This window comes from Cavia porcellus, unplaced genomic scaffold (genome assembly GCF_034190915.1).
Source record: "Cavia porcellus strain 051 isolate PalLab524CR breed Dunkin Hartley unplaced genomic scaffold, mCavPor4.1 scaffold_1, whole genome shotgun sequence".
Taxonomy (NCBI): Eukaryota; Metazoa; Chordata; class Mammalia; order Rodentia; family Caviidae; genus Cavia; species Cavia porcellus.
The window spans coordinates 134,013,550-134,038,128 of NW_026947484.1; the positions used below are offsets into that span (position 1 = coordinate 134,013,550).

The 24,579-nt window shown below is 36.2% G+C and overlaps 1 protein-coding gene across 1 annotated transcript in view; it reads right to left on the bottom strand.

The window, feature by feature from the left end:
- The window catches only part of Rsbn1 (round spermatid basic protein 1), a 55,656-nt gene that overhangs the window by 10,676 nt on the left and 20,401 nt on the right, over positions 1-24,579 (bottom strand). Inside the window, exons 3-4 of the mRNA XM_003479241.5 lie at positions 6,577-6,714; positions 6,156-6,298 (exon numbers count right to left, since the gene is read on the bottom strand). Coding sequence (XP_003479289.1) covers positions 6,156-6,298; positions 6,577-6,714 — 281 coding nt within the window. The remainder of the gene's footprint in view (positions 1-6,155; positions 6,299-6,576; positions 6,715-24,579) is intronic.

Genomic DNA, 24,579 nt, shown 5'->3' on the forward strand with positions numbered 1-24,579 from the left:
TGGGCCTGACTAGGCCACACCTAGCCACCTCCATTAAGCCCTGGAAGCTGAGGGTTTCCAAGGTGAGTTCCAGTATGCTTCTGCTTGAGGAGAGCTTTGGACTATTGCTCTCAGTGGTTAGGACCCTTCCCAGTATCCTAGACCACAAGAGGATGCATGGGAGGTCCCTGCGGGTCTGACCAGGCCATGCCTAGCGACATCCAATAAGTCCTGGAAAGCTGTGCCCACATGAGGTTCTTTCCAGCACACCCACGGGAAGCTTTGAAACCTTGCTCAAAACCCAGAAATATAGGAAAATCTCAAACCTCCAGCCCATCCTAAGCAAGCCTAGGAACCATGTACATACAAGAAACTATAAGCCACACACCTGAAATGCCTGAAATGATGTCAACTGAAATAAAGAACTCTGGGAAGCTATAAAAGAACTCAAATCAGAAATAATCTCCAGGTAAAAGAAGAAACGATAAATGTAATGCAAGAAATACTAGACATATCTAAAGAAGACATAGTTAAAAAATTAGAGGAACAATGCAGAAAGATGAAACCCTGAATGAACAATATAAGAAACAAACAGAATGCATGAAGAAGATTCAAAGAGATATACAGGAAATCAAAACTTCCATTGAAAGTTGGCAAAACCGCCTCAAAAAAAATGAAGACAGAAATTTCAGAGCTCAAAGACAAGATTGCAGCTAGTGAACAGGAAAGATCTCTCAAAAATAACAAAGAATCAGGAAATAACAATTCAACAGCTGCAAGATGATACAAAGAAAGATTGATAGGGGTAAATGAAAAAGAAGGGGACAACAAAAGGATCTCAAGAGGCTATTTACAGAAGTAATAGTTGAAAATTTCCCAAAGATGAGAATGGAAACTGACATATGGATCAGTGAAGCATATAGAACTCCAAATAGCCATAATCAAAATAAAACTACACCCAGACATATAATACTCAACATCCCAGAAATCCAATCCAAGAGCAGAATATTAAAAGCTGCTAAAGAGAAGAGACAGATCATCTATAAAGACAAACCTATCAGAATCACAGCAGACTTCTCAACAGAAACAATGAAGTCAAGAGCATGGAATGAAGTATTGCAGATCCCAAAGGAAAATGACTTCCAACCCAGACTGATGTACCCTGCAAACCTGTCCTTCAAAATTGATGGAGAAATTACAACTTCCACAACAAAGAACAGCTGAAGAATTTCATGATCACCAAATCAACCCTGCAAAGAATACTGAAAGACATTCTAGATAGACATAGGAAAAAACCACTAAACAAGGCAGACAGTTAAACACAGTGCAAAGATAAAGAAGCAATAGCAGTAAGATAACATGTCAACAATAAACCAATATATATCAGTTATAACTACTAATATAAATGGCTCCATTCACCAATTAAAAGAAACAGACTGGCAGAATGGATCAAGAAACAACATCCTGGGGCTGGGGATTTAGCTCAGTGGCATAAGCGTCTGCCTTGCAAACAGGCAGTCGTGAGTTCGATCCCTGGTACCAATAAAAAGGAAAAAGACAAAAGGACAAAAAAAAAAAAAAGAAACAACATCCAACCATATGCTGTCTACAAGAAACCCATCTAACCCAAAGAGAAACTCATAGATTGAAAGTCAAAGGATGGAAAACAATACTTCATCCAACAGGAACCAAAAAAAAGCCGGGGTAGCTATTCTGTTTGCAGACAATGTGAACTTCAAACCAAGAATGACCCAAAGAGATAAAGAAGGTCACTACATACTAGTTAGGGGAAAACTTCAACAGGAAGAGATACAATCTTAAATATATATGCACCAAATTCCAGAGCACCCACCTATACAAAACAAGTATTGACAGAAATGAAAAATCAAATAAGCATTAACACAATTATAACAGAAGACCTTAACACACCATTGATACAAAGGGACAGATCAACCAGACAGAAAATCAGCAAAGAAATAACAGAACTGAATCACACCTGTGAATAAATGGACTTGATAGATGTATACAGTGTGTTCCACCCAACAACATCAAAATATACGTTCTTCTCAGCAGTACATGGGACATTCTCTAAAACAGACTATGTAACAGCCCACAGAACATACTTAAGTAAATTCAAAAGAATTGAAATTATCCCATGCATGTTATTGGACCATAGTGCCATGAAACTAGAAATTAATGATAAAAGAAACTGTAAAAACCCCACAAACACATGGAAATTGAGTAATATACCCTTGAGCAATCAGTGGGTCACAGAGGAAATTTAAGAAGAAATTAAACAATATCTACAAGTAAAAGAAAATATAAATACAACTTACCAAAATCTGAGGGATGCAAGAAAGCACTCCTCAGAGGAAAATTTATTGCAGTGAATTCCCACTTCAGGAAAACAGAACAAATACCAATAATCAACCTGATGCTACACCTCAAACTTCTAGAAAAAGAAGAGCAAGTCAAGCCCAAAGCCAAAAGAAAGGAGGAAATTATAAAGATCAGAGCAGAAATCAATGCAATAGAGACTAAGAAAACAATACAAAGAATCAATGAATCAAAGAGTTGGTTCTTTCAAAGAATAAAATTGATAAGCTCCTAGCCAACCTTAATTAAAAAAGGAAAGAAAAAACTCAAATTCATGTAATAAATAAAAAGGGTGAAATCACTACAGACTCTGGAAATACAGAAGACCATCAACACCTATTTCGAAAACCTCTACTCTCATAGGTTCACTGACACAGAAGAAATGGACAGATCCCTAGAAACATATGAAATACCAAAGCCAGGTCAAGATGTAAAATTGCTGAATAACCCAATTTCTATTAATGAAGTTGAAAATGTAATTAAATCTTTACCAACAAAGAAGAGCCCAGGTCCAGACGGATTCAATGCAGAATTCTACAAGAAATACAAAGAAGACCTAATGACGACACTCCTCAAACTCTTCAATGAAATTGAAAGGAAAGCAATTCTTCCTAACTCATTCTTGGAATGAGTTGGGAAGACCCAAGTGAAAAAGAGAGCTACAGGCCAATCTCCCTAATAAACATAGATGCAAAAATAGAGAGAAATGCAAATTAAAACAACACTAAGGTTCCTTCTCACTCCAGAAAGAATGGCCAGGGTAAAGAAAACTACCAACAACAAACGCTGAAGAGTCGGGGGGGGGGGGGGGACTCTGTCATTCTCATAAAAAGTTTGTTTTCATATTCTGCTGTTCCCATCTTTTCATTTTTTACTAAATCATTTATGTTTAGATGATCATCATCATGAAAGTATCTAGCTCTTTTTCCTCAGGTATAAAACTGAGGCAGACACAGATAGAAACCCTACTCCCTGAGCTTCTCTTCCTGCTTCCTGAGGTTCTGATGTGTTCATAGGCCACACTCTTCTAGACTCATCTGTTCTGACAAAGATCACTTCTTGCTGATCTGCATTCTTCTCTGCTTTTGCTGTTTTTGATGACATTTGGTAGTTTCTTTTATTAGACTTTTCAAGCTGGCTTCAAGTTGTTCAGCCAGGTCTATATTCCCCCTCTGCCTTTATAATCTTGGCTCCCAACTCGTTCTCATCAATACTCACACATGCATGGATTTACCCTCTAGACCCACATCTTTCAGTTACACAATGTCCTCAAATTTTCTATTTTGCTTTTTAGCTTGTTCCTTCATTCTTTGGTGAGATTTCCTTAGCCAGCTTAATCAAACCATCATCATCTACTGCTGAGGTGATAAACTATCAGCTAATTCACTTTTTTTATATTTCTTTTTGTTGCTCTTTTTTCTACTTTTCCTGAATGGTTGTCTTTTTTCTTTTTCTTGAATGATCCTTCAAAAATTGTTCAATTTGCTCATTCACATCAGCAGCATCCATGTATCCTTACCTCGAAATTGTTACACATTTCTTTTCAAAATTGGTTTTGGCCTTATACAATACCTCTTCCCTGACAATTTGGGTCTGTTCCTTTCATTCTTCGATACTCTTTGCCAAGCTAATGTATAAGCAATGATACTAAAAAATATATGAAGTATAGTCAAGAAAGTGTTTATGTCCCTCAAAAAAGGGTAATCAGAAACTGTAGGCAAAACAGAATTTTTCTGTTTTTGTTTTGTTGGTACCAGGGATTGAACTTACGACCTTGCATTTGCCAAGCAGACACTTATGCCTCTGAGCTAAACCCCTATCCCCAAAATAAATATTTTTTAAAATATAGGGCTGGGATTTAGCTCAGCAGCATAAGCGCCTGCCTGGCAAGTTCGAGGTCGTGAGTTCAATCCCCAGTACTGCCAAAAAAAAAAAAGATAATCTAAATATGAAACTAAAATGTGGTACAATTCTGAATACCTAGGTGAAAGATCATTCTGTATATTCTTATGTAAGTGGCCACACTTTAACCTTAGAATATGAGTTTTTTAGCCTACTACTTACGTCTGCAGTATTCTTACCCATAACATTATAAATGCTATTTACTAGCTTTCCAATTTTAGAATCTACCTACAACAAAGCATTTAAAACCTAACGGTAGGGGCTGGGGATTTAGCTCAGCAGCATAAGCGCCTGCTTTGCAAGCAGGCAGTCGTGAGTTCAATTCCTGGTACCAATTAAAAAAAAAAAAAAAACAACCTAATGGTAGGCCAGGCATAATGGCATACACTTGTAATGCTAGCACTTAGGACACTGAAGCAGGAGGATCACCATTAGTCCAAGGCCAGCCTGGGCTACACAGTGAGTTCAAGGCCAATCTGAACTATGTAGAGAGACACTGCCTCAAAAAACAAAACAAAACAAACAAACAGAACTAATTGTGGCATTAAAACAGAATATGAAGTAACCTCAACAATTTAGGGAGAGGAAGATATTGTAGGGGCTATCTAGCTATTCAAAATACAGGTAAGAGGATCGAACACCCAACTGTCATACCAAAAAACCAACACCTTGTCAAAGCCTTTCAAGCAATGGGAGTATTTTGAAGAATAATAATGGCAAAGTGTCTTTTGCCATGATAAATGTTTAAAATTTAAACTTTTATTTTTCAATCACTCCTTGTACGTTGCCACAACACGAACTAGCAAAGCTCTGTACTAAATAAAGCACACTATAAGTTGCATTCACATAACACTGGTTACCTATGTGTTATGAAGACAGACATAAATAATATAGTCCCCATGCTCAATGAGATCAAATTCAGTAAGAAATAACATGTAAACAGATCATTAATAAACAAATTTTGCAGAAGCACAAAAAAGGAACCAACTATCTAAGGCGATGGTGGCCAACCTACGGCACATGTATATTTTTTAAGACAAAAGATGTTAAAGTTGGAGTTATTTTTTTCTAAACTAAAACTTCAGTATTTAGGTGTAATTACAGTGTTGGCACTTTGCAATACATAACTGAGTTCTGGGTTGCAGTTTGGGCACTTGTCTCAAAAAGATCCACCGCCACTGGTGTAAGGGGACAAAGAAAAGCTTCAAAGTGAAAGTGACATCCATGATAAATTTTGAAAATTTACTGAGTGTCAAATTTAGTAAATTTTGAAAATTTACTAAGAGTCAAAACTCTTAGAGAGGAAAGTGGGGGAAGGGAATTGAATTTTAAATAAAAATCATAGTGGAAAAGCAAAAATAATGAAAGAGTATTGTCTGGAAACAATTTAATATGACTAAAAAAGACTAGAAGCAGACACAGAAGCACTGTTGAGGGTAAGTTATAAAAGATTTTTATAGACCACACCAAAGAATTTGAACTTTTATCCAATAGGCAATTAGGTCTCAGGTATTTTGTTTTATTCTGTTTTTTTGCTTGTTTGTTTTGAAGTGCAGGTTGGCCTTGAACTTGCTTATAGAGCCCAGGCTGGCTTTGAACTCATGGTCATCTGCCTGCCTTAGCCTTCTGAGTGCTAGGATTATAGGTATGTACAACCAACCACACAGGGTGGGAGTCAGGTTTTAAGAAAAGATATAAAGGTTAAATTGGTTTTTAGAACAATGTTTTACTCTGATGACATAAGAAGTAATCTTGAATGAGGAATGGACAACTAGAAGATTTACTTAAGGAAAGCCTTCAAATAATCTAGAAAGTAGTTTTCAAACTATGCCCAGATGGCAATCATTTTTATAAGCAATCAACTAAAAAAAATTGTATTTTAGGGGAAAAAAGCTTACCTTCGTCTTTTGAAGGGTGACTTTGGCATATCTGCTGTAGGAATCATCTGTTCTCCTGGTCTTACCCACATTATAGGCCCATCATCACTCTGGGACCTACATTGTAGTCGAAGGCTGGAAAGTGTGCCCCAGGGCAGAGTCATCTAGAAGTTATATGAATGAGTTACATTTTTTAAAATGTTTAGTTTTTTTACAAGTTATCCCTCCCTATCCAAATAAAAGTTCTAAAACATTTTTTGCACGTGTATATAATAAATGTCACACTGCATAGTAACATACTTAGTAACATAGTAATGTATATCAATATTTTTCTAAACATTTCTATTCAAAGGATTTTACAGGCAAGGTTAGCTTAACATTTTAATATGGAGTGTTCATTTAAATAATGATCAAAACTTGAATAATCTGCATTAACACTCACTTTCAGAAACGGTGATTCTTCTAACATATCAAGGAATTCTGGGAAATAATCACCAACTTCTTCATCTACTGCTCCAACAAGACTTATTTGCCGCATTGGACCAGCTCGGTAGGTACCACAACAGTATGTCCTGTTGACCTAAGATAAAATGAAAGAGGCAGGGAAAAAGGACTGAAGTGCACTATAATTAAAGAATGCGAAAGGCTGTTGTTTCCAATATTATCATTCCTACATACTAAGAACTCAATAGTCAGTACCATGGATAAAACAGAGGCACCCACACACTGACACATATTAGCCTGATATGTGCCACAAATAGACATTTCAATATGTAGGTTATTAAGCCTAGAGTTCAAACATTTCCCCCAAAATATTGAAAACCGATAAACTTCTCTGAAAATGGTGATTGTTAAATTCTGAAACTATTTTTTAATATGATCTTTACCTGGGAGAAAAAGTAGACTAAATAGTGGCTAGGTAGGGGGGAAAATAAAGACCACAATCTGATAAACCCTAACCCATATTCATTGTGTACTCCCCAGTTTAGGACAGATAGCAAACTGACTTTTAATCAAATTCAACCTCTCATTACTTCCACGTAAGAGCCTTCACTTAAGGCCAGGTGACCTTTTCCTCCGTTCAACTTATACCAAGCATATTTGCAACCCCAATGGTATTTTTTTACTCAAATCTGTACATGATGGGATGTCCTTTTTAGTTAACCCAAATCTTAACCATCTTTCAAAAATCAGGTCAAGACTTTTTTCCCAGCCATGTTCCTGGTCACCTTCTACTATGTTTCCCTTTTCTGAAGTATAGTGTTGCTACAAATACAAATTCATTTTCTTTTTACAGATTGAGAACCCCTTGGGGCCACAAGTATTTTTGATGTTTCCAGATTTAGAAAAATTTGCATAGACTTTACAAGTACCTGTAATACAAATAATCAAAATGTGCACTGCTCCAAAACTGAAAATTTTGAGTATTAGACATGCTCAAATTTGTGTCAACTTTCTACTGAATTTAGGATATCCTAAAAATGATTCCATACAATTCAGTACTATTCCTCTAATCAATTTGTGTATATTATATCATCCAACTTTCAATTTAGAATGAGTTTTTCCAAAAGACAAAGATGGACCACTATGCATACAGATGGACAAGGTTTAAAATGCTAAATTCTAACCAAGATTTCAACCTCAGACCTAGCCTTTTCTACTTCAGTAAGACTCGAATTAAACTGGAAAGTCTAATATATGGCTGTATTTTCACAAGGTGAGGCTCTGTTTAATATTCAAAGCAACTATAAGAATCAATTCTTACTGTTGTAAATGTCACTTATTTTGCCTTAATAGAAATCAGTTTACAGGGCCAGGGATTTAGCTCAGCAGTGTAAGTGCCTGCTTGGCAAACACGTGCCTGCTTGGCAAGGAGGTGGTGAGCTCAGTCCCCAGCACAAAAAAAAAAAAAAAGAAATCAGTTTGCATAAATGATCATTCAGTAGTTTTTTTCACATAAATATTCACTATTACTTCTTTAACAGCTTTCTTAGAATCAACTTTCTACTTTAAAATTTAACACCACCTATACATATATGCAGAAAAGAGGGTCTTAGATCTAGTTGCTATATAATGAAGATTTCTTAATTTCTTATAAATTCTTTCCCTAGGACCCCTTTATATGACTTTAAGCAGGAAAAGTAGGTACTCCACTATTGACCAACATCCTTATCTTGTATATACTTGTATGCAATGCCTTCAGTAGGTTTGTGTGATTATCATGTTAAAAAAAAGCCAGGGAATCTGGCATGGGAAAGAGGACTACCGTATAGTATAGAGATAAGAGGAGCTTTTAAAGTCATTCTTTTAATCTTTCTAAGTCAAATATCCTAAAATGAATAAAGCAAATTTAATCTTTAATATATGCTTTTAGGAGTAATAAGAAAGATCCACTTCCCCCAAACATCTCCCCAAGAAATCCCATTTAGAAATTCCTTCACACAGACAGGCTTTCAACCTATGCAAGGTAGAGCCTAATATATGTTAAAGCCCCCAAATTTAAGACTTATCCTTGTAAAGTGTATAACGATACTGTGTTTTGCAATGTACTTAGGCTGCAAGGTTTTGAATTCAAGACTTTTTTTTTTTAAACCCAGGATTGAACTCATGACCTCTCATTTGCCAGGCAGGCGCTTGCGCCACTAAGCTAAACCCCCGACTGAGTTATAAGACTCTTAATGATTTATTATTTGAAGAAATTCACATTGCTTTAAGTTAGTATTTGTCACACTATTCCAAATCTACCTAATTGAAATACTACCAAAGTAAACAGCACTGAACTTAAAAGACAAATAAAAATTCAGCCACCTAGGACAATTAATACATGACAAAAATATATACAAAGCATCTTTTCCTATTTAGAAATAAAAAAAATTAAATCTAAAGGGAAGTGAGAACAGGAGAGGGCAAATATGATTACAAAGATAGGAAACTTTTATGACCTCATAATTCTGTCAAGGTCAATAAGTTTATTTTATCTACACACAGTGAAAGCTTCTCAGGCTTGCACTTTTGTGTGAATACCTATATGTATTCAGAGTGCCAAAAATTAATGTTTTATTTTTTCTTATTACCAGAAGAGCCATTAAGTAAATAAAATGTACCTATAACAAAACACCAGGATTGTAAAACATACGACGTATAAGGCCTATTTGGCAAACTCTGCTACGTTAACATATCCATATAGAGAGGCCTTATTACAAAACCACACCTTCCTGTTTTCAGTCCTTCACACTGAATTAGATCTTAGTTGACTTTACCAGAGTTTATTCCTAAAAATTAGCCTCTTCCTGCTTTGAATTTCTTCCACATCTAGCCTAGACTTTAGATTTATTCCCCTCAGAGATACATTCATACTCACTAGTCCTCACACCCCCCTGCCTGCAAATCCTAAGCCATTTTTACTATCAGCCCTCCTCTCTGGACTTTTCCAATTCATCACAAACTCATTTTAAAATTCAATATCCTGTAACTTCCCATCAAAAGCACACTGATGTACTGAATCGCTTCCACATCAGCATCCTATTTATACAATAATCTGTCTCTACTTTCTATCTCTACTTCCTCACCTTTGCCTCACTTGCAATCAGGTTTCTATCCAGACCAGTCCCCTGAAACAAATCACTAATGACCTTATAGCCAAATTCAAACATACTTCTCAATCATCCATTTTCTTGACTTCCCCTCCTAATGTTTTTCTCTTCAAAATGTGGTTATTAGGGTTGACCTATTTTTCATTCAACATATTATCTGTGGGTGGTTTCAATTAAAATACAGATTTAACTACCACCTGTACCCTGCTGCACTGCTTATCTGTTCTCTCTAAATTAAAAATGTCCCTCAGAGTCAGACCTTTACGTACAACTGCTTGTTGGACAACCCACAGACACCCCCAAATGCAATACCTATAAAACTGAATTCATTTTCTTATGAAATTCCTTTCTACTCAGAAACTACCTTTACCCCTTCTGTATCTGCCTCACTAGCTAATGATAATCATTTTCTCAGTTCCCAAATTAGGTATTTATAAGTCCTTCTTTCTAATCCTTTAAGTATCAAAATTTATCTTTTAAATCTACCATACTACTGTCTTAATTCAGGAAATAGTCATTTGACACTTATTTCAAAAACTTAACTAAAATCCTTGCTTCAGGGTTCCCATACCCAAGAGTCATCCTTGGTACTACCACCTACAAACGATTTGTTTAGGAAGACATTTTGCCTTTCAACCTTTCTGTTTTAAAATTCTCTAGTAACGTCCGGGAAAACATGGCGGACAGATAACAGCAACTACCGGAGGCTCTCTGAAAGACAGAAGCCAGGAATGGTGCGGACTAAGGAGACATAAGCAGGTGGAGATATGCTCCGCTGACTCAGGAACGAACTGGGCTGAGAGAAACCAACTTGGAATGCATTCCTGGTGCTAAAACAGGAACAGAAAAGCCTCGGTGTGGAGGCTGGACCCCGCGCCATTGTAAGCCGCGATTTGGGTTTCCCGCCGCACGGCGGCTGGCTGCCTCTACAGTGGCTCGGCAAGGAGAGAGACGCGCAGAAGCTCTGAGAACGGCAATCTGCGAACGGCAGGGAGGCGTGCACTGACTTGTGGTGAGGTGAGTGAGAGAAGCTGACACTCTACCACAGTTTGACTCCAGCGGAGGACTTTCTGGGTCCGAGCAGTCCTGCGGGAGCGGGGCGCGGTGGCGACTCCAGCCACACATCCCCCTCTCGGGCGAGATTGGTGAAAAGTGCCTGGCCTGCTTGACGCTGCCGGCGGACCTGGTAGGCTGTCCCAACCCAGATCCCAGAGCCTGACGGTGGCCGGGAGGGGAGACGCGTAGGCTGCCTGGTCCGTAACTCCCTGGTGCGCAGCGGTGAGCGGGAACACCTAACTGGCGCAATTCGATCAGGCTGTGGCTGACTGGGAGAGAAGCTGGGCCTCTTATATAAGCTTGCATATATAAGGAACAGAGAAGAAGAGGCAGCATGGGAAGAGGCAGCAACAAGAAAGGCTCCTCGGCCCCCAATTCTGAGAAACAGGCAATAGCAGACACCGCACCGATATACATAAGGCACCATATAGAGAGCCTCATAGACCAATTCAGGAATGAAGTTATCAACGACCTGAAGCTAGAAGTATGCAGAATAGTTAGAGAAATGCTAAGTACCACCCAAGAAAAAACAGGCGGTGGAATGGAAGAACAGAAAAAAAGGGGAGAATTGTTTGATGGAGAAAACAGAGAAAGCATAGAATACGTGAAGCAGGTTCAAAGGGACTACCAAGATACTAAGAAGTCTATAGAAGACTGGCATAACAGCTTGAAAGAAACTAAGGACAGACTATCTGAACTGGAGGGCAGACTTGTAATATGGGAGAATGAAATGAAAAACTTCTTAAAAATAACAAAAAAACAAACAGCAATAATACAAAGACAAGAAGATGATAAGAGGATCCATAACTTAAGGATTAAGAACATAAAAGAAGAAGTAGGGACACAAACGAGTGAACTACAAAAGCTACTCACAGAAATAATCCAGGAGAATTTTCCTAATTTAGCAAAAGGTAAAGATACTCAGATGTATGAGGCATACAGGACCCCAGCTACCTACAACCCAAACAGAGCAACACCCAGGCATATAATAATAAAAATTCCAGAAATTCAATACAAGAACAGAATATTAAAAGCTGTAAGAGACAAGAAACAGACCACTTACAAGGGAACACCCATCAGAATTACAGCAGATTTCTCGGCACAAACCATCAAATCACGAAGAGCGTGGGGGGAAATAATTCAAGCTTTGAAAGATAATAATCTCCAGCCAAGATTGAGATATCCTGCACAACTGTCCCTGGAAATTGATGGAAAAACAAGGTGCTTCCAGGATAAAGAGGAACTGGGGGAATTTGCAACCACCAATTCAACTCTACAGAGAGTATTGCAGGATATTCTAAAAAAAGAAAAATACAAAGAATCCAGAAATAATGGCAGAGAGGCCACAACGAATGGAGCAGAGAACAAAATGAAGAAGACAAACTGACAGCTACTGACAGAAAAAGAGCTCAACAGAAATGAGGCAGAGAAGATTGGATGATAGGAACAGCTATTTTGGAGAAAATGACATCTTAATAGGTAATACTGATTTAGTATCATCTTGTTTTGAAGTCTCATCTAGCTTTTGTCCTTCTGTCTCTAATGGTCTAAATAGGTTGTATCTTACTGGATTTTATTATGTACGATAGTATAAGCAAAAACCTTGTAAAGACAAGGAGATTATACAGAAACCATTATTCATTTTCTGTTAGTCAATTCTAAATACTCTGTAATGCTGTCATTCTCTTGAATGGTTTTACATGGTTTTGATATACTTAATGCTACAGTATATGAAGTTGTACTCAAGGATTTCAAAGAAAGAGACAATATGGTAACTACTTTTAGGTTAGGATTATCTGATGGTGAAACACTATTCTGCTTAAATGGTTATGTTTTGATCTGCACTGTTTCGTTGTTATGCCCTCTTTTATCTCAATCTCCACTCCATTATTTACTTTTTTATCTTTATCCTTTTAATTAAAGGAAAAAAATAGCAGGATATATTATAGTAACCCACTTTGACTTTTCATTACCTTGATTTAAAGCCCTGTATTACTCTCACCATCTGGTTTTTAACTGATGTTCCCCTAGTCTGTTTTGCTGGATAGTATCAGGTTCGAAAGTTTAGGCATCAGCTGTGAAGATAATGAGATTCATTATGACGCCCATTCTTGTTGACTTTTATCTACTTTTGAAGACCTACAATGTCTCCAATGTTTTGGTTTTGTCGGTTTTATTCTTTACTGTTTTGTTCAATTGTATTATAACTAACGATATAGGCAATTCTATTAGAGATAGCGGGAGGCATTATAGTAACCATTGTTGATCACCTTGTATTATGTTTTTACATTATCTATTATGTCCACCCTTTTGACTTGACCAATTCTGTTCTGTTATGTCACATTTGATTTTACTGTCTTCCAAAAAAGTAATAAGAACAGTGGGAGCAATGAAACCCAAAATGTGTAATAGTCATGGTACAAAAGAGAGGAAAAGAAAGTGCTCCAAACTATATAACTGCATGTATATTTAAGTGTATAAGATAGAAAATGATATCACAGAGTTTTATTGGATCAATGAACAGAACTGTTTGCAGTATCATTGATGGAATGTCCACTTTACAAGCTTTAATTTTGTGACTTGAACAATTATTTCTAAGATGACAATATGTAATCCATTAACTAGTGATTTCCTACTGTTCATTTTTTTTTCTGTAAATCTGTATAACTTGTACCCTTTCCCTGCTTTTTTTTTCTTTTCTCCTTAAATAAAATTAAAAAAAAAAAAAAATTCTCTAGTAACTCCCCCATATTATCTGCAATATCAAGCCGAAAATCCTTTTTAAGGCTGACAAAGTTCCTCTTATCCATTATTCTAAAAGAAATGTCACATTTGCCATATTCTAAATATATATTTCCATGTTCTAAATAATCTGTGCTGCCTCTACAACTTTTCATGTAATATTATGTACCCTTTTTTTTTGGTACCAGGGATTGAACTCACAATCTTGTGCTTGTCAAGCAGGCACCCGTGCTACTGAGCTAAATCCCCAGCCTACTATGTACCTTTATACCCTTCACTTAAGATTGAGTATGTATTAAAAACAAACCAAAGAGCAAAAATAAAAGCAAGGTTTTGAACACACAGAAATTCAGTACATTAAGTGTAATTTTAAAAAGTTCAACTTGGAGTTTTCACTTGATTTAAAAAAGGAAGGACTGGGGCACGGATTTGGGGATTACATACAAAATATAATTTTGGGGGATTACATACAAAGTATAATTTTTAAAGTGAATAAGACTGGAAGTAAAACATATAAACAAAGGAGCAGTAGCTGTAATGAAGGACAAATGAATATGAGACAACAGTCAGCTAAAGAAATGATGAACAAGCCAGTGCAGTGGTACACTTACAGTCCCACCTGCAAGAGGATAAAGGAAGAGGATCGTTTGAGACTAGCCTGGGCAACATAGCAAGTTCCTAGAAAAAGATAAAAGAATCATGTGCCAGGCATGATACCATACAATCTTGCAATCCCAGAATTTGGGAGACTGAGGTAAGAGGATAGCAGATCAAGCCCAACTTAGGCAATTCAGTGACTCAGCGAGACCCTTACAAATTTTAAAAAGGACTGGAGATATAGCTCATTGTGAATATCCTGCATTAATCCCCAGTATAATGATAATGATGATGATGATGATAATGATGATGATGATGATGATGATGATGATGATGATGATGATATAAGAATAACACTTCAATAGATGGCTGAAACTTCTTGGAACCCTGGCAAACCAATACTCTGCAGATCTGACCTTCTGGGGCTGTGATCATTGGTGATATAAGTCAAAGTTCTTCTGGAGTCATCCTTGTATTGATGTTTGTAAGAAATGGAGTATTTTGTATTGGCTAATAAATATTTTAATTACAAGCACAATTGTGTCTTTAATTTTGATAGTCAAGGCCAAAGAAATTTTAAAAAGTTGCCCTAGCAATAGTGTATGAGAATTGTCATTGTTCTGCATCTTCATTTATGCTTAGAATTGTTAAACTTCTAAAAAATTTTGATACTCTGGTGTTGTGTAAGGATATAGAATAGTGTTTTTGATTTGTATTTCCCTGACTTTTAGTGAGAAGTATAAGTTTTGTACGGAATTCGGGTCATACTGATTTTTGATGTGTTTAGTCTACTTAATGACTGAGAGGTTTAAAAATTACTGTTATGATATATAATATGTTAACCAGTGTTAACCTCCAATTATTTTGTTTTGAAATTCTATATTTCAGGCAAAATGAAATTCTGTGTTTCAGGCAAAATGAAAATCATCATTTTTATTCTTTTTATGTTTCTAAAATAAAATTTAAAATTTTTTTAAAAATGGTTTAGACCATAAGGCCTGTCTCAAAAAAATAAAATACAATAAAAAATAGGTTCACCAGGAAGGCAGTAATTTCAGGAAAATACATTTCCTGAAACTGTATTTTCACTGAAGAACTAGGTTAAAAGAAGTTGACTAATAACTGAGAAAGGAAACCTGCTATTAATTTATAGAAGGAGTTGGCAAACTAAAACCCACAGACCATACCTGGGACTGTCCAAGTTTTACTGGAAATGGCCCTAATTACCAACCCCTAATTTAAACCAGTAACAAAAGATATCAAAAAATATAATCAAGGGTAAACAGGGAAATGGAATATTCTGTATTATTCATTACTGTGTATCTGTAATACAAAGCACTTGGTGTGTGGTAATAAACTTAATTCTGTAGTTAGAAATAAAGATATTCTGTTCTGTAGTTAGAAATACAGTAACCAATTATTAAAGTCTGAGGGGGAAAAAAGAGAAAGAGCTACTGATTTTGGCAAAATTTAAAAGACAGAAGGAAACCAGGATTCTGGATGACATCATGCAACAGAGCTGCACCTGTTGTAGCATTTAAAATTTTTAATAAACGCAAATGTTTGTGATATATTTAAATAATTAGCAACACAAGTTAGAAGATGAACAGCATTTATAACCACAAATTCAACATTCAACAACTGTGTGAAACTATGCCAAACAGGCAAACTACTAATTATCCCCAAGTATTTCATTCTTCTTCATTTTTGTGAGAAAACTTCCTGGGCATATGGCCAGTGAGCTAGGCTTCTTCTCAGCTGGGAGTAGCCTGTGATAAGTTCCTGCCGACAGCACAGCATATTAGCATAAGTTCCATATGCAATTTCCAGAGCATGCTTTTTGTAAGGAAAAAGTCCACCCTTGGCTTCTCTCTTTTGCAGGTGGAACACAGTGAGGGACAGCCAGGCTCAAACATGCACCAATCAATACCAGACAAAATGACAAGAAGGAAATTACAATCCTGAATGACATCACAGAATAAAATTGTGTAACACTTTGCTGTCTTGTGAAAGGCTTTTTTCTTTTCTTTCCTTTTCTGATACTGGAGATTGAATCCAGGGCCTTGTACATGCTAGGCAAACACTATTCCACTGAGCCTCATTACAAGTCCTTTTTTTTGTCCTCCTAACCACTTAAATGGGATCTCTTTGTTAGGGTAGTGTTGCTCATAACTTGAATATTTGGTTCAAAGGGAGAAATACTCTGCTTTGCACAGAAGACATATATAGTATTATTTCCAGATGTAGGCAAAAAGAAAAACGAAAACCTGTAACTATGGCATACTCAAAAGAATTAAGATGACAAAGGACTTTAAAATGATACAAATTAAAGGAATATAAGAAATTAAAAGAATTTTCAGAAGTATTTAACTTGAAAAGATTAGAAGAAAGAACACAATAGTCTTCTAATACTTGAAGCCTGCTAGGTTTGTCCCTGAAAGCTTGTGTGCTGAAAGCTTGGTCTTAGTATGATGATGCTGAGACATTTATGTGAAAACTTTAAGAGATGCAGTTCAGTGGAAGGTATAGTCAGGTCACTGGACACATCATTCTTAGAGAAGATTAGATTACCACAGTCCACATACGACTCAGTTTCCAAGAGAAAAAGTTCTTGTAAGACAGCTTTGCATATTCTCTGAATCCCTCTTCTACATCGGCCCTTATCACTCTTACATGGTTAAAATGGTGTTAACATCATCCACTAGGGGACCCACTGGAGCTGAGCAGATGTCAGTGCCATGTTCTAGAGCCTCTAGAACTACAAGCAAAAGAAACCTCTTTTCTTTAAAATGTACCCAAGCTCTGGTATTTTGTTATAGCGACAGAACACAAACTCTCCATCTTATCACAGAAGGGCAGGCTTACATAAACTTAAAAAGGGAACAGAAGGCACCTGGATCTAGAAACTGAAGAAGTCTAGATAGATTGAGGATAGAAGTTCTAGGCTTTGGCATAACTGAAATATTATACTTATAAGAAACCAGACTAAGGAAAATATATACAGGTCTCAAATAGAAGGTATATATTTAAAAACCCAAAAGGAAATTAATACAGACAAAAGAGAAAATGTAAAGGAATGGTCAAGTGGTCAGAGGAGGAAATTAAAAAAAAAAAAAAAAAAGAGCTTTAAAATGCTGCTAAGACTATTTTCCACAAGATTATCATGGAAAAATGTCACTGATGACATCAAAAGATGATTCAAAGAAAACACAGGAACAGAAATCAAATTTGTATGCTTTGAGGAGGTATGAGCATATGGGGATAGCAAATGCGAAAAATTCTTTCAAGAAGTTGGCTGTGAAAATTAGACTGACAGGGAAACAGAATCAAGTGAGAATATTTAAGATGGAAAGACTGAGAAATCTAGAAGTTTTATAAACTTTCATTCCCACTAGCAATATAAGAAAATGTTTTCCTACAACCTCAATGATAAAGTGTTATCAAACTTTTGGATTTTTGATAATTTAATAAGGAAAAACTGGCACACTGTTAGGTTTAGTTTCATTTTTGTTAGGAATAAAGTTATATACCATTTTAGAGATTAAAGGGCCATTTGTAAATTTTTCTATGAAATCTATTCACATTCCTTATTTTTATATTGTACTAATATTTCTCATCTATTTCTAGGGCTTCTGCTGTTAGTGATATGAGCTGTAAATTTCATAATTTGTCTTTTGACGTTTACGTTCATAGAGCTTTTGTCAGGGGATCATAGTTTTACCATTTCAAAACAACATAAGGAATGTCTTCTGTGTATTCTTCTACTATTATATCTGTATTTTATATATCTAAACCTTTGATCTCATTTGGGATTTATTTAGTATACAGTGACAATACAAAAAATACAAAGGGATGGACCAGGGATACAGCTCAAGTGGCACAGTACCTGCCTGGAAAGCATGAAGTCATGAGTTCGATCCTAGGTAACAAAGCAAAAATAAGACAGTTATCCAGATGTCAACACTATCTTTTCTCTGCCACCAATGATCTAGACGTTATCATTTTTATAATATCAAATACTGGTATGAATTTGGGTCTATTTCTAGATTTACTTTTCTGTTTCACTGGATAGTGTTCATAAACTGCTGACTTAATTAAATACAGGTACCCTATATCAAGGAGGGCATTCTTCATCATTGCTTTTCTCTTCTGGCTGTTCGTGCCTATTTACTTTTTCATATGAATTTTAAAATCAGCTTGATTGTTCCAGAAAAAGCAAATATTTATATTTAATTGGGATTGTGCTCAGTTTATAATTTAAGGAAAATTGTCATTTTGATATTGATTCTTCTTATCCAAGAATGGTATATCTTTCCATGTAAGTCTTCTTTTGTGTGATGTTTTAATAGTAATAGAAAAAATTCTGATAAGGAATAATTAACATGTTACATGTATCAACTCACAATGAATGTATGCATTATGTACTGTACATATGTACTCATAAAATTTTAAGAGAATAAAGTAAAAATGACCTCTGAACATGATAGACTGAGCATATGATTTTTTTAGAGTAAAATAGAAAGGCTATATAAATCCTAGAAGTGAAAGAGAATAGAAGGAAAAATACAAGCTATCAAAACATTTTTGGGACCTGAGACCTTCCAATGAGTGCCTATATAAACTCTGTGCTACAGTATCTTAGAAAGGCTAAGTAACATAGAAGGCAGGAAACAAAGCATGGAACTAAAAACAGAGGACAAGGGCGAGGAATGTAACTCAGGCTCATAAGAGCCTGCCTGACAAGCATAAGGTCCTGAGTTTGATTCCCAGTGCCACCCCCAAAATAACATAAAACAAAGGACATGAATTTAAAATCTGTACAAGGGTTGGTTAGATAACTCTATTTACTTATCCCTCATGATATCCCTCCGTATTAATTTCCAGAGAAAATAAATCAAATGTCTACAAACACAAGGTATCAGGTATAAGCATGAGAGTGAATCATTGTACTGAAAAAAGGAGATTAAGTACAATTTCCTTCCACTTAATTCCAACTATAAGTCAGCTCCAAGAATTCTAGCAGAGGAGTACAACCTACTCTATTCCCGATTCTCTTAGCTGTAGAAGTTATAAACTCCAGAGAAAAGATCCCTAAACATTGGTATTCAGAGCTTTTCTTGCAATGATATATCCAGATTCCCCACTGATCTGTCAGCTAGTAAGTCCCATCTATGTGTTCACAGTCAGCTTTATATTGACTCCTGTTTAAATATGAACAGATTACAGATCATGTTTAAGAAAATATCTAACAAAATAAAAAAAAGTAAAACAACTTAGACATAAAAGAGAATTTCAAGTATCTATAGTATCAGAGAAATGGAAGATATTGCTTCCACAAAAATAGTAACATTATGAAAAAAGCAACCGAAAACAAGACAAACCTCTCAAATTCAAAATATGATACCTGAAATTCATTAACAGTAGGAAAAAAAAAAAAGAATTGATGACAAAAAAGGACAAAGAAAAATTTAATAGAAAAAAATAAGAAAATTAGAGAATGAACTTGAGGCCACCCTGGACAACATAGTGAGACCCATCCCAAAAACAAAACCATAAAGATAAAAGGCCTCTCTCCTTGCCATGTGAGTGAGTGGGTTTGCTTCTCCATGCACTGTCCTTTCAGCCTCACCTGTATGGGGCTCAAGATGTATGTTCAGCCTCACCTCAGGCTTTCAGGAATGGGACCAGGCAACCATAAACTGAAATTTATCTATTTTTGGTACCAGGGATCAAATTCACAACTGCGCGCTTACAAGACAGGTGTTTAGGCCGCTTAGCTAAATCCTTGGCCCCATAAACTGAAACCTATAAAACCATGAGCAAAAATAAAACTCTCATTAAAAAAAAAAGAAAAAGGGAAAATTAGAAGATGAAGCAGGAGGCCTAACACACAACCATTAAGAATTTTAGGAAAAAAGAATAAAGTAAGAACTGAGGGATGTCTGGGCATGGTCAGAAATACTCAAAATCCCAAAATATATTGGGGAGGCTAGAGCAAGATCAAGGCCAATGGATCAAGGGAGTTCAAGGTCAGCCCAGGTAACACAGCAAGTTCAAGGCCAGCCTGTACTACATAGTGAGACTCTATCTCAAAAAAGGGGAAAAAAATAATAGTAATAAGCTGAAAGGAGGAAATTAACAAAGAAATAATACAAGAAGGGCTGAACATGTAGTTCAGCAAAGTACTTGCTTTGTATTCACCAGGATCTAGGTTTAATCATCAGCACTAAAACAAAACAAAATAAAACAATCAAATGATGATAGAAAATTTACCTAAATGGCAAGTTATGTATTTCCATGTTGAAAAAAAGGGAAGAGCAAGATTCGACTGCATTAGTGATGTTTTATTTCTTGAGGTCACAGGTGACAGGAAACTAGCAGTTTATTATTATTACACCTCTTTGTATTTCTGAAATATTTTATGGTAATTTTTTTAAAAGTTAAAAAAAACCTCAAAGAATATTTTCCTAGGTATTCTGAAATATTATAATAGAAATCCTGAAAGCCAGGCATGATAGAACATACATATAATCCCTGCTACTGAGGAAACTAAGGCTGGAGGATCACAGTTCAAAGATATCCTGGACAACTTAAGGAGACTCTGTCTTATATTAAAATTAGGGGAAGAAGGGCTGGGGATTTAGCTCAGGGGCTCAAGCACTTGCCTGGTAAGTGCAACATTATAGTGAGTTTGATCCCGAGCACCAAAATTAAATAAAATTAATTAAAATTAAAATAAATAAGGAGAAAAAAGGGGAATAAGAGCGGAGTATGTACCTCAGTACCACCACCAAAAAAAAAAAAACCAAAGTGGGAAACCAAAAAGGGTCAGGAATCATGACAACCCTGGATTTATCAACAGCAACACTAGAAGTTACCAGTATTCCTCCACTGTTCAGTGTGAAAAAAAAAGACCTCCAATCTGGAATTCCATATGTAAACTACCAATCAAATGTTATAAAAGAAAAAAGAATTCCCATGCATGTGAACCCTTATTTGAGTAATCAAATCCAAGCAATAGTTACAGTGTCCTGGAAAAAGAAAAAAGGCAAACAGAAACTTCAGGATACGTATGAATAAACAAACTATTTAACAAACACTAACTCTAACACAATATGACAAACTTTCAACCTAAAGGTTCACGAACGAGAATGAATTGATATACAATATACCATAGTCATTATAATGAATGTTGATAGTTATATCAACATAATTCTTATAAAACAATGTTGAACCAAAACAACTTGCAATGTATATGCAACGTACTATTTACACAATTTTAAAACATACAATTGTATGTGTGGCTTCTATGTTCCTATTATAATGAATATCCTCATATATATATTCTCTCTCTCTGGCTCTTCATTCCTGCATCATACAACCCAGGGGCAGAGAAATGTCCTCCCGACTCGCTGCGTCTACCCTGTCAAGGGTCTGCAAGTAAGAAAATCCTTGAATTTATTCCTTATTGAGGTACTGAATTGACTTTGGACCTTCCATCTAAAGAGCTATGCACTACTACAGATTAGGTTTCCTCAGCACGACTGGGAAAATATGAAGTTAGGTACTTAGCCCCAGAGTGATAGACAGACAAACATAAACAAGACCCAGGTAGGGTCAGGTAGGGAGCCCCAAGGGTATCTACCCATCACATAAACAAATTTTCTGTGTGAGGGAGCCCCCTAGTGATGAATCAAATCAGCAGGTATTATTCTGTAAGACAGAAAGAATCCTGTGAAAGACACCCTATAAATACTGCTGCTGTCCAGCTTCCTTTCATTTCTCCTCAGGGTAAAGTTATTAGCCATTATTGTACTAGAAGCGCCAAATACAGCTGAGCACTCTCAAAACACGTAACAGTAGTAAAATATAAAAAGCTCTGTGAGTACATTTCTGTAATCTCAGCACTCAGGAGTTCAAGACCAGGCTGGGCTACATAGTAAGTTCAAAACCAGCCTAACAAAAAAAAAAAAAGAAAGAAAGAAAGAAAGAAAAGAAAAAGAAAAAAGAAAAAAGAAAAAAAAAGCAATTTATTTATTTAATATGACTGATACTTTTCTTAAAGCCAACCACAGTAGCACATGCCTGCAGTAATCCCAGTTACTTAGCAGGCTGAGGCAGCAGGATCACCAGTCCCATGTCAGCCTTTTCTCAAAAAAGAAAAGAAGGAACAAAATAAAATACACATAAACATTCTCTCTCTCTTTCTTGATGCGCAATGGAAGAAAGAAAGGTTAGAGAGGTGGGGATGGATACGTATCATTAAAAACCCTAAGCAAATGGGTATAGAGTTTTATTTGGGACTACAGAAAAAGTTCTAGAAATGGTTAAGTGGTTATGTCTGTACAAAACTGTGAATGTAACTAACACCACAAAATTATATACTTAAAAATGGTTAAAGTAGTAAATTTTGTTCCATATATTTCATGACAATTTTTTTTAAAAAGCTAAACAAAGTGATGCACACACCTGCAATCTCAGCTGTAGGGGAAGCTAAGACAGAAACATGACAAGTTGGAGGTCAGCCTGAGCAACTCAGTGAGACATTTATCAAAAATTTTTAAAAATAAAAGGCCAGGCATGATAACACATGCCTATAGTAATTATAGCACTCTGGGAGGCTGAAGCAGAAGGATCACAAGTTCAAATCCAGCATTCGTAGCTTAGGAAGATCTTGTCTCAAAAAAAAAAAAAAAGTGCTATAGCTCAGTGCAAAGGCTCTAGGTTCCATCTCTAGTGCTGCAAAGAATAAAAAAAGCAAGGAAGGTATTTAAGTGCTCAGCAAAGAAAAAAATAATGAAAAGGAGAAAGAGGAGGAAGAAAGAGAAAGGAAAAGGGGGGGAGAGAAAGAAGGGAAGGAGGGAGGGAGAAGAGGGAGGTTAAGAAAGGGGGAGGTGGAGGGAGAGAAAAAGAAACAAATGAACTAAGCAGGCTGAGGAACCAAGTAAATGGATTAGCCATTAGGAAGTTGGGATACTTTCCCTATTATAACAGGAAAGAATAAGGAAAAACATATACAAATTTTAAAAAAACAGTACTGGCAAACAAACTGATCAAAGAAAAGTAGACTTCCTAGCAAATGTTAAAAGCCTAATGAAAGCCTTATGAAACATTACAAAGAAACAAGGTCCCAAATGATTCTAATCCAAAAAAGATTTTTAAATAATTCTAAGGTGAGCCAAGCACAGCCAAGGCAGGAGGCTCCCAGGATCAAGATTAACCTAGGCTACTGTGGCCAACCTATGGCATGCACTCCACGGAGGGCTTTTGTATCGCTGAAAGCTCTCCTGGAAGGCACCAGCAGCTTAGCAAGACCCTGTCTCACCTCTGGCAAAGGCAACTTAGCAAGATTCTGTCTCAAAATTGACAGGGTAAGAGATGCTGGGGATGTAGCTCTGTGCTTCCTGAGTTTGATCCCCAGTGTAACTGGAGGGGGAAAAATTGTACTGTGTAGAGATTAGTTAGATAAGATTGTCACTTCGTTTGGGATGCTGTGAAACTTTAAGATGGGATCTATAAGTCCAGTGAAAGAAATTAAAATAATGGTAATGGTATATGGAACATGGTATAAATAGTGTTTTGTGTTTTTGTTTTTTTAGGTTTTTTTGGTATTATGGAGGATTGCACCCAGAGACTGCTGCATGCTAGGCAAGCACTCTACAACAGAACTAATCCCCAGAACCAAAGAATGCTGTTTAAATTTGCCTGTTTTTAGGAATCAAATTGCTTGGAGTACTTTGTTCTAGATCAAATGACTCAGAATTTCCAGAAGTTTTGAATTTGAAAAGATTCTCAGCTTCTGGTATTTTAAACTAGCAATCCCAGGTTATTCCTTGGATCTGACAAAAAATAAAGAAAAAGAGAGGAGGAAGAGGAAGAAAAAAAGGTTATCATTTGCAGGCCCAAAACCTGGCCTGCAAATGACATCTGAAAGAAAAAACATGCTGAGTTCTAGAAAGTGTGCATATTAGGGCACAGTGGAGGGAGAAACCAAAGTGGGGAGGACTGCAGGGAAGTAACTAGAAACCTAAGGACAAAAGGAGGCAAAACCACCATGGAAGCAGAGTCTGTATGCCAACAGTATCCCAAAAGTCACCCTTCAGTACAATCAGCAAAGAAAAGAACAGTGAGGAGTAAAAGGGAAATGTGCTTACATAAAAATAGTGCTTAGCTTTGCATGCACTGAAAATATTTAATATATTCACAATAGTTATAGAATATTAAACAATTATCCTTAGATACACATATTGCTCTGTATCGATACAACTTAGTGCTGTAGAAGAGAAAGTCAGCATTACAAAGTTATTCTGTGACACTTTCTGGGAGTTGAATAAAATAGTATCTCCAAAACATACACCCTTTACAGATGGCATAAGTATGTTAAAACTCAGGAAAACCCAAGGTAGAAATATACTGTAAAGAATACTCTGTGTTATTAGGGTAAAGTAGGGGTGGGA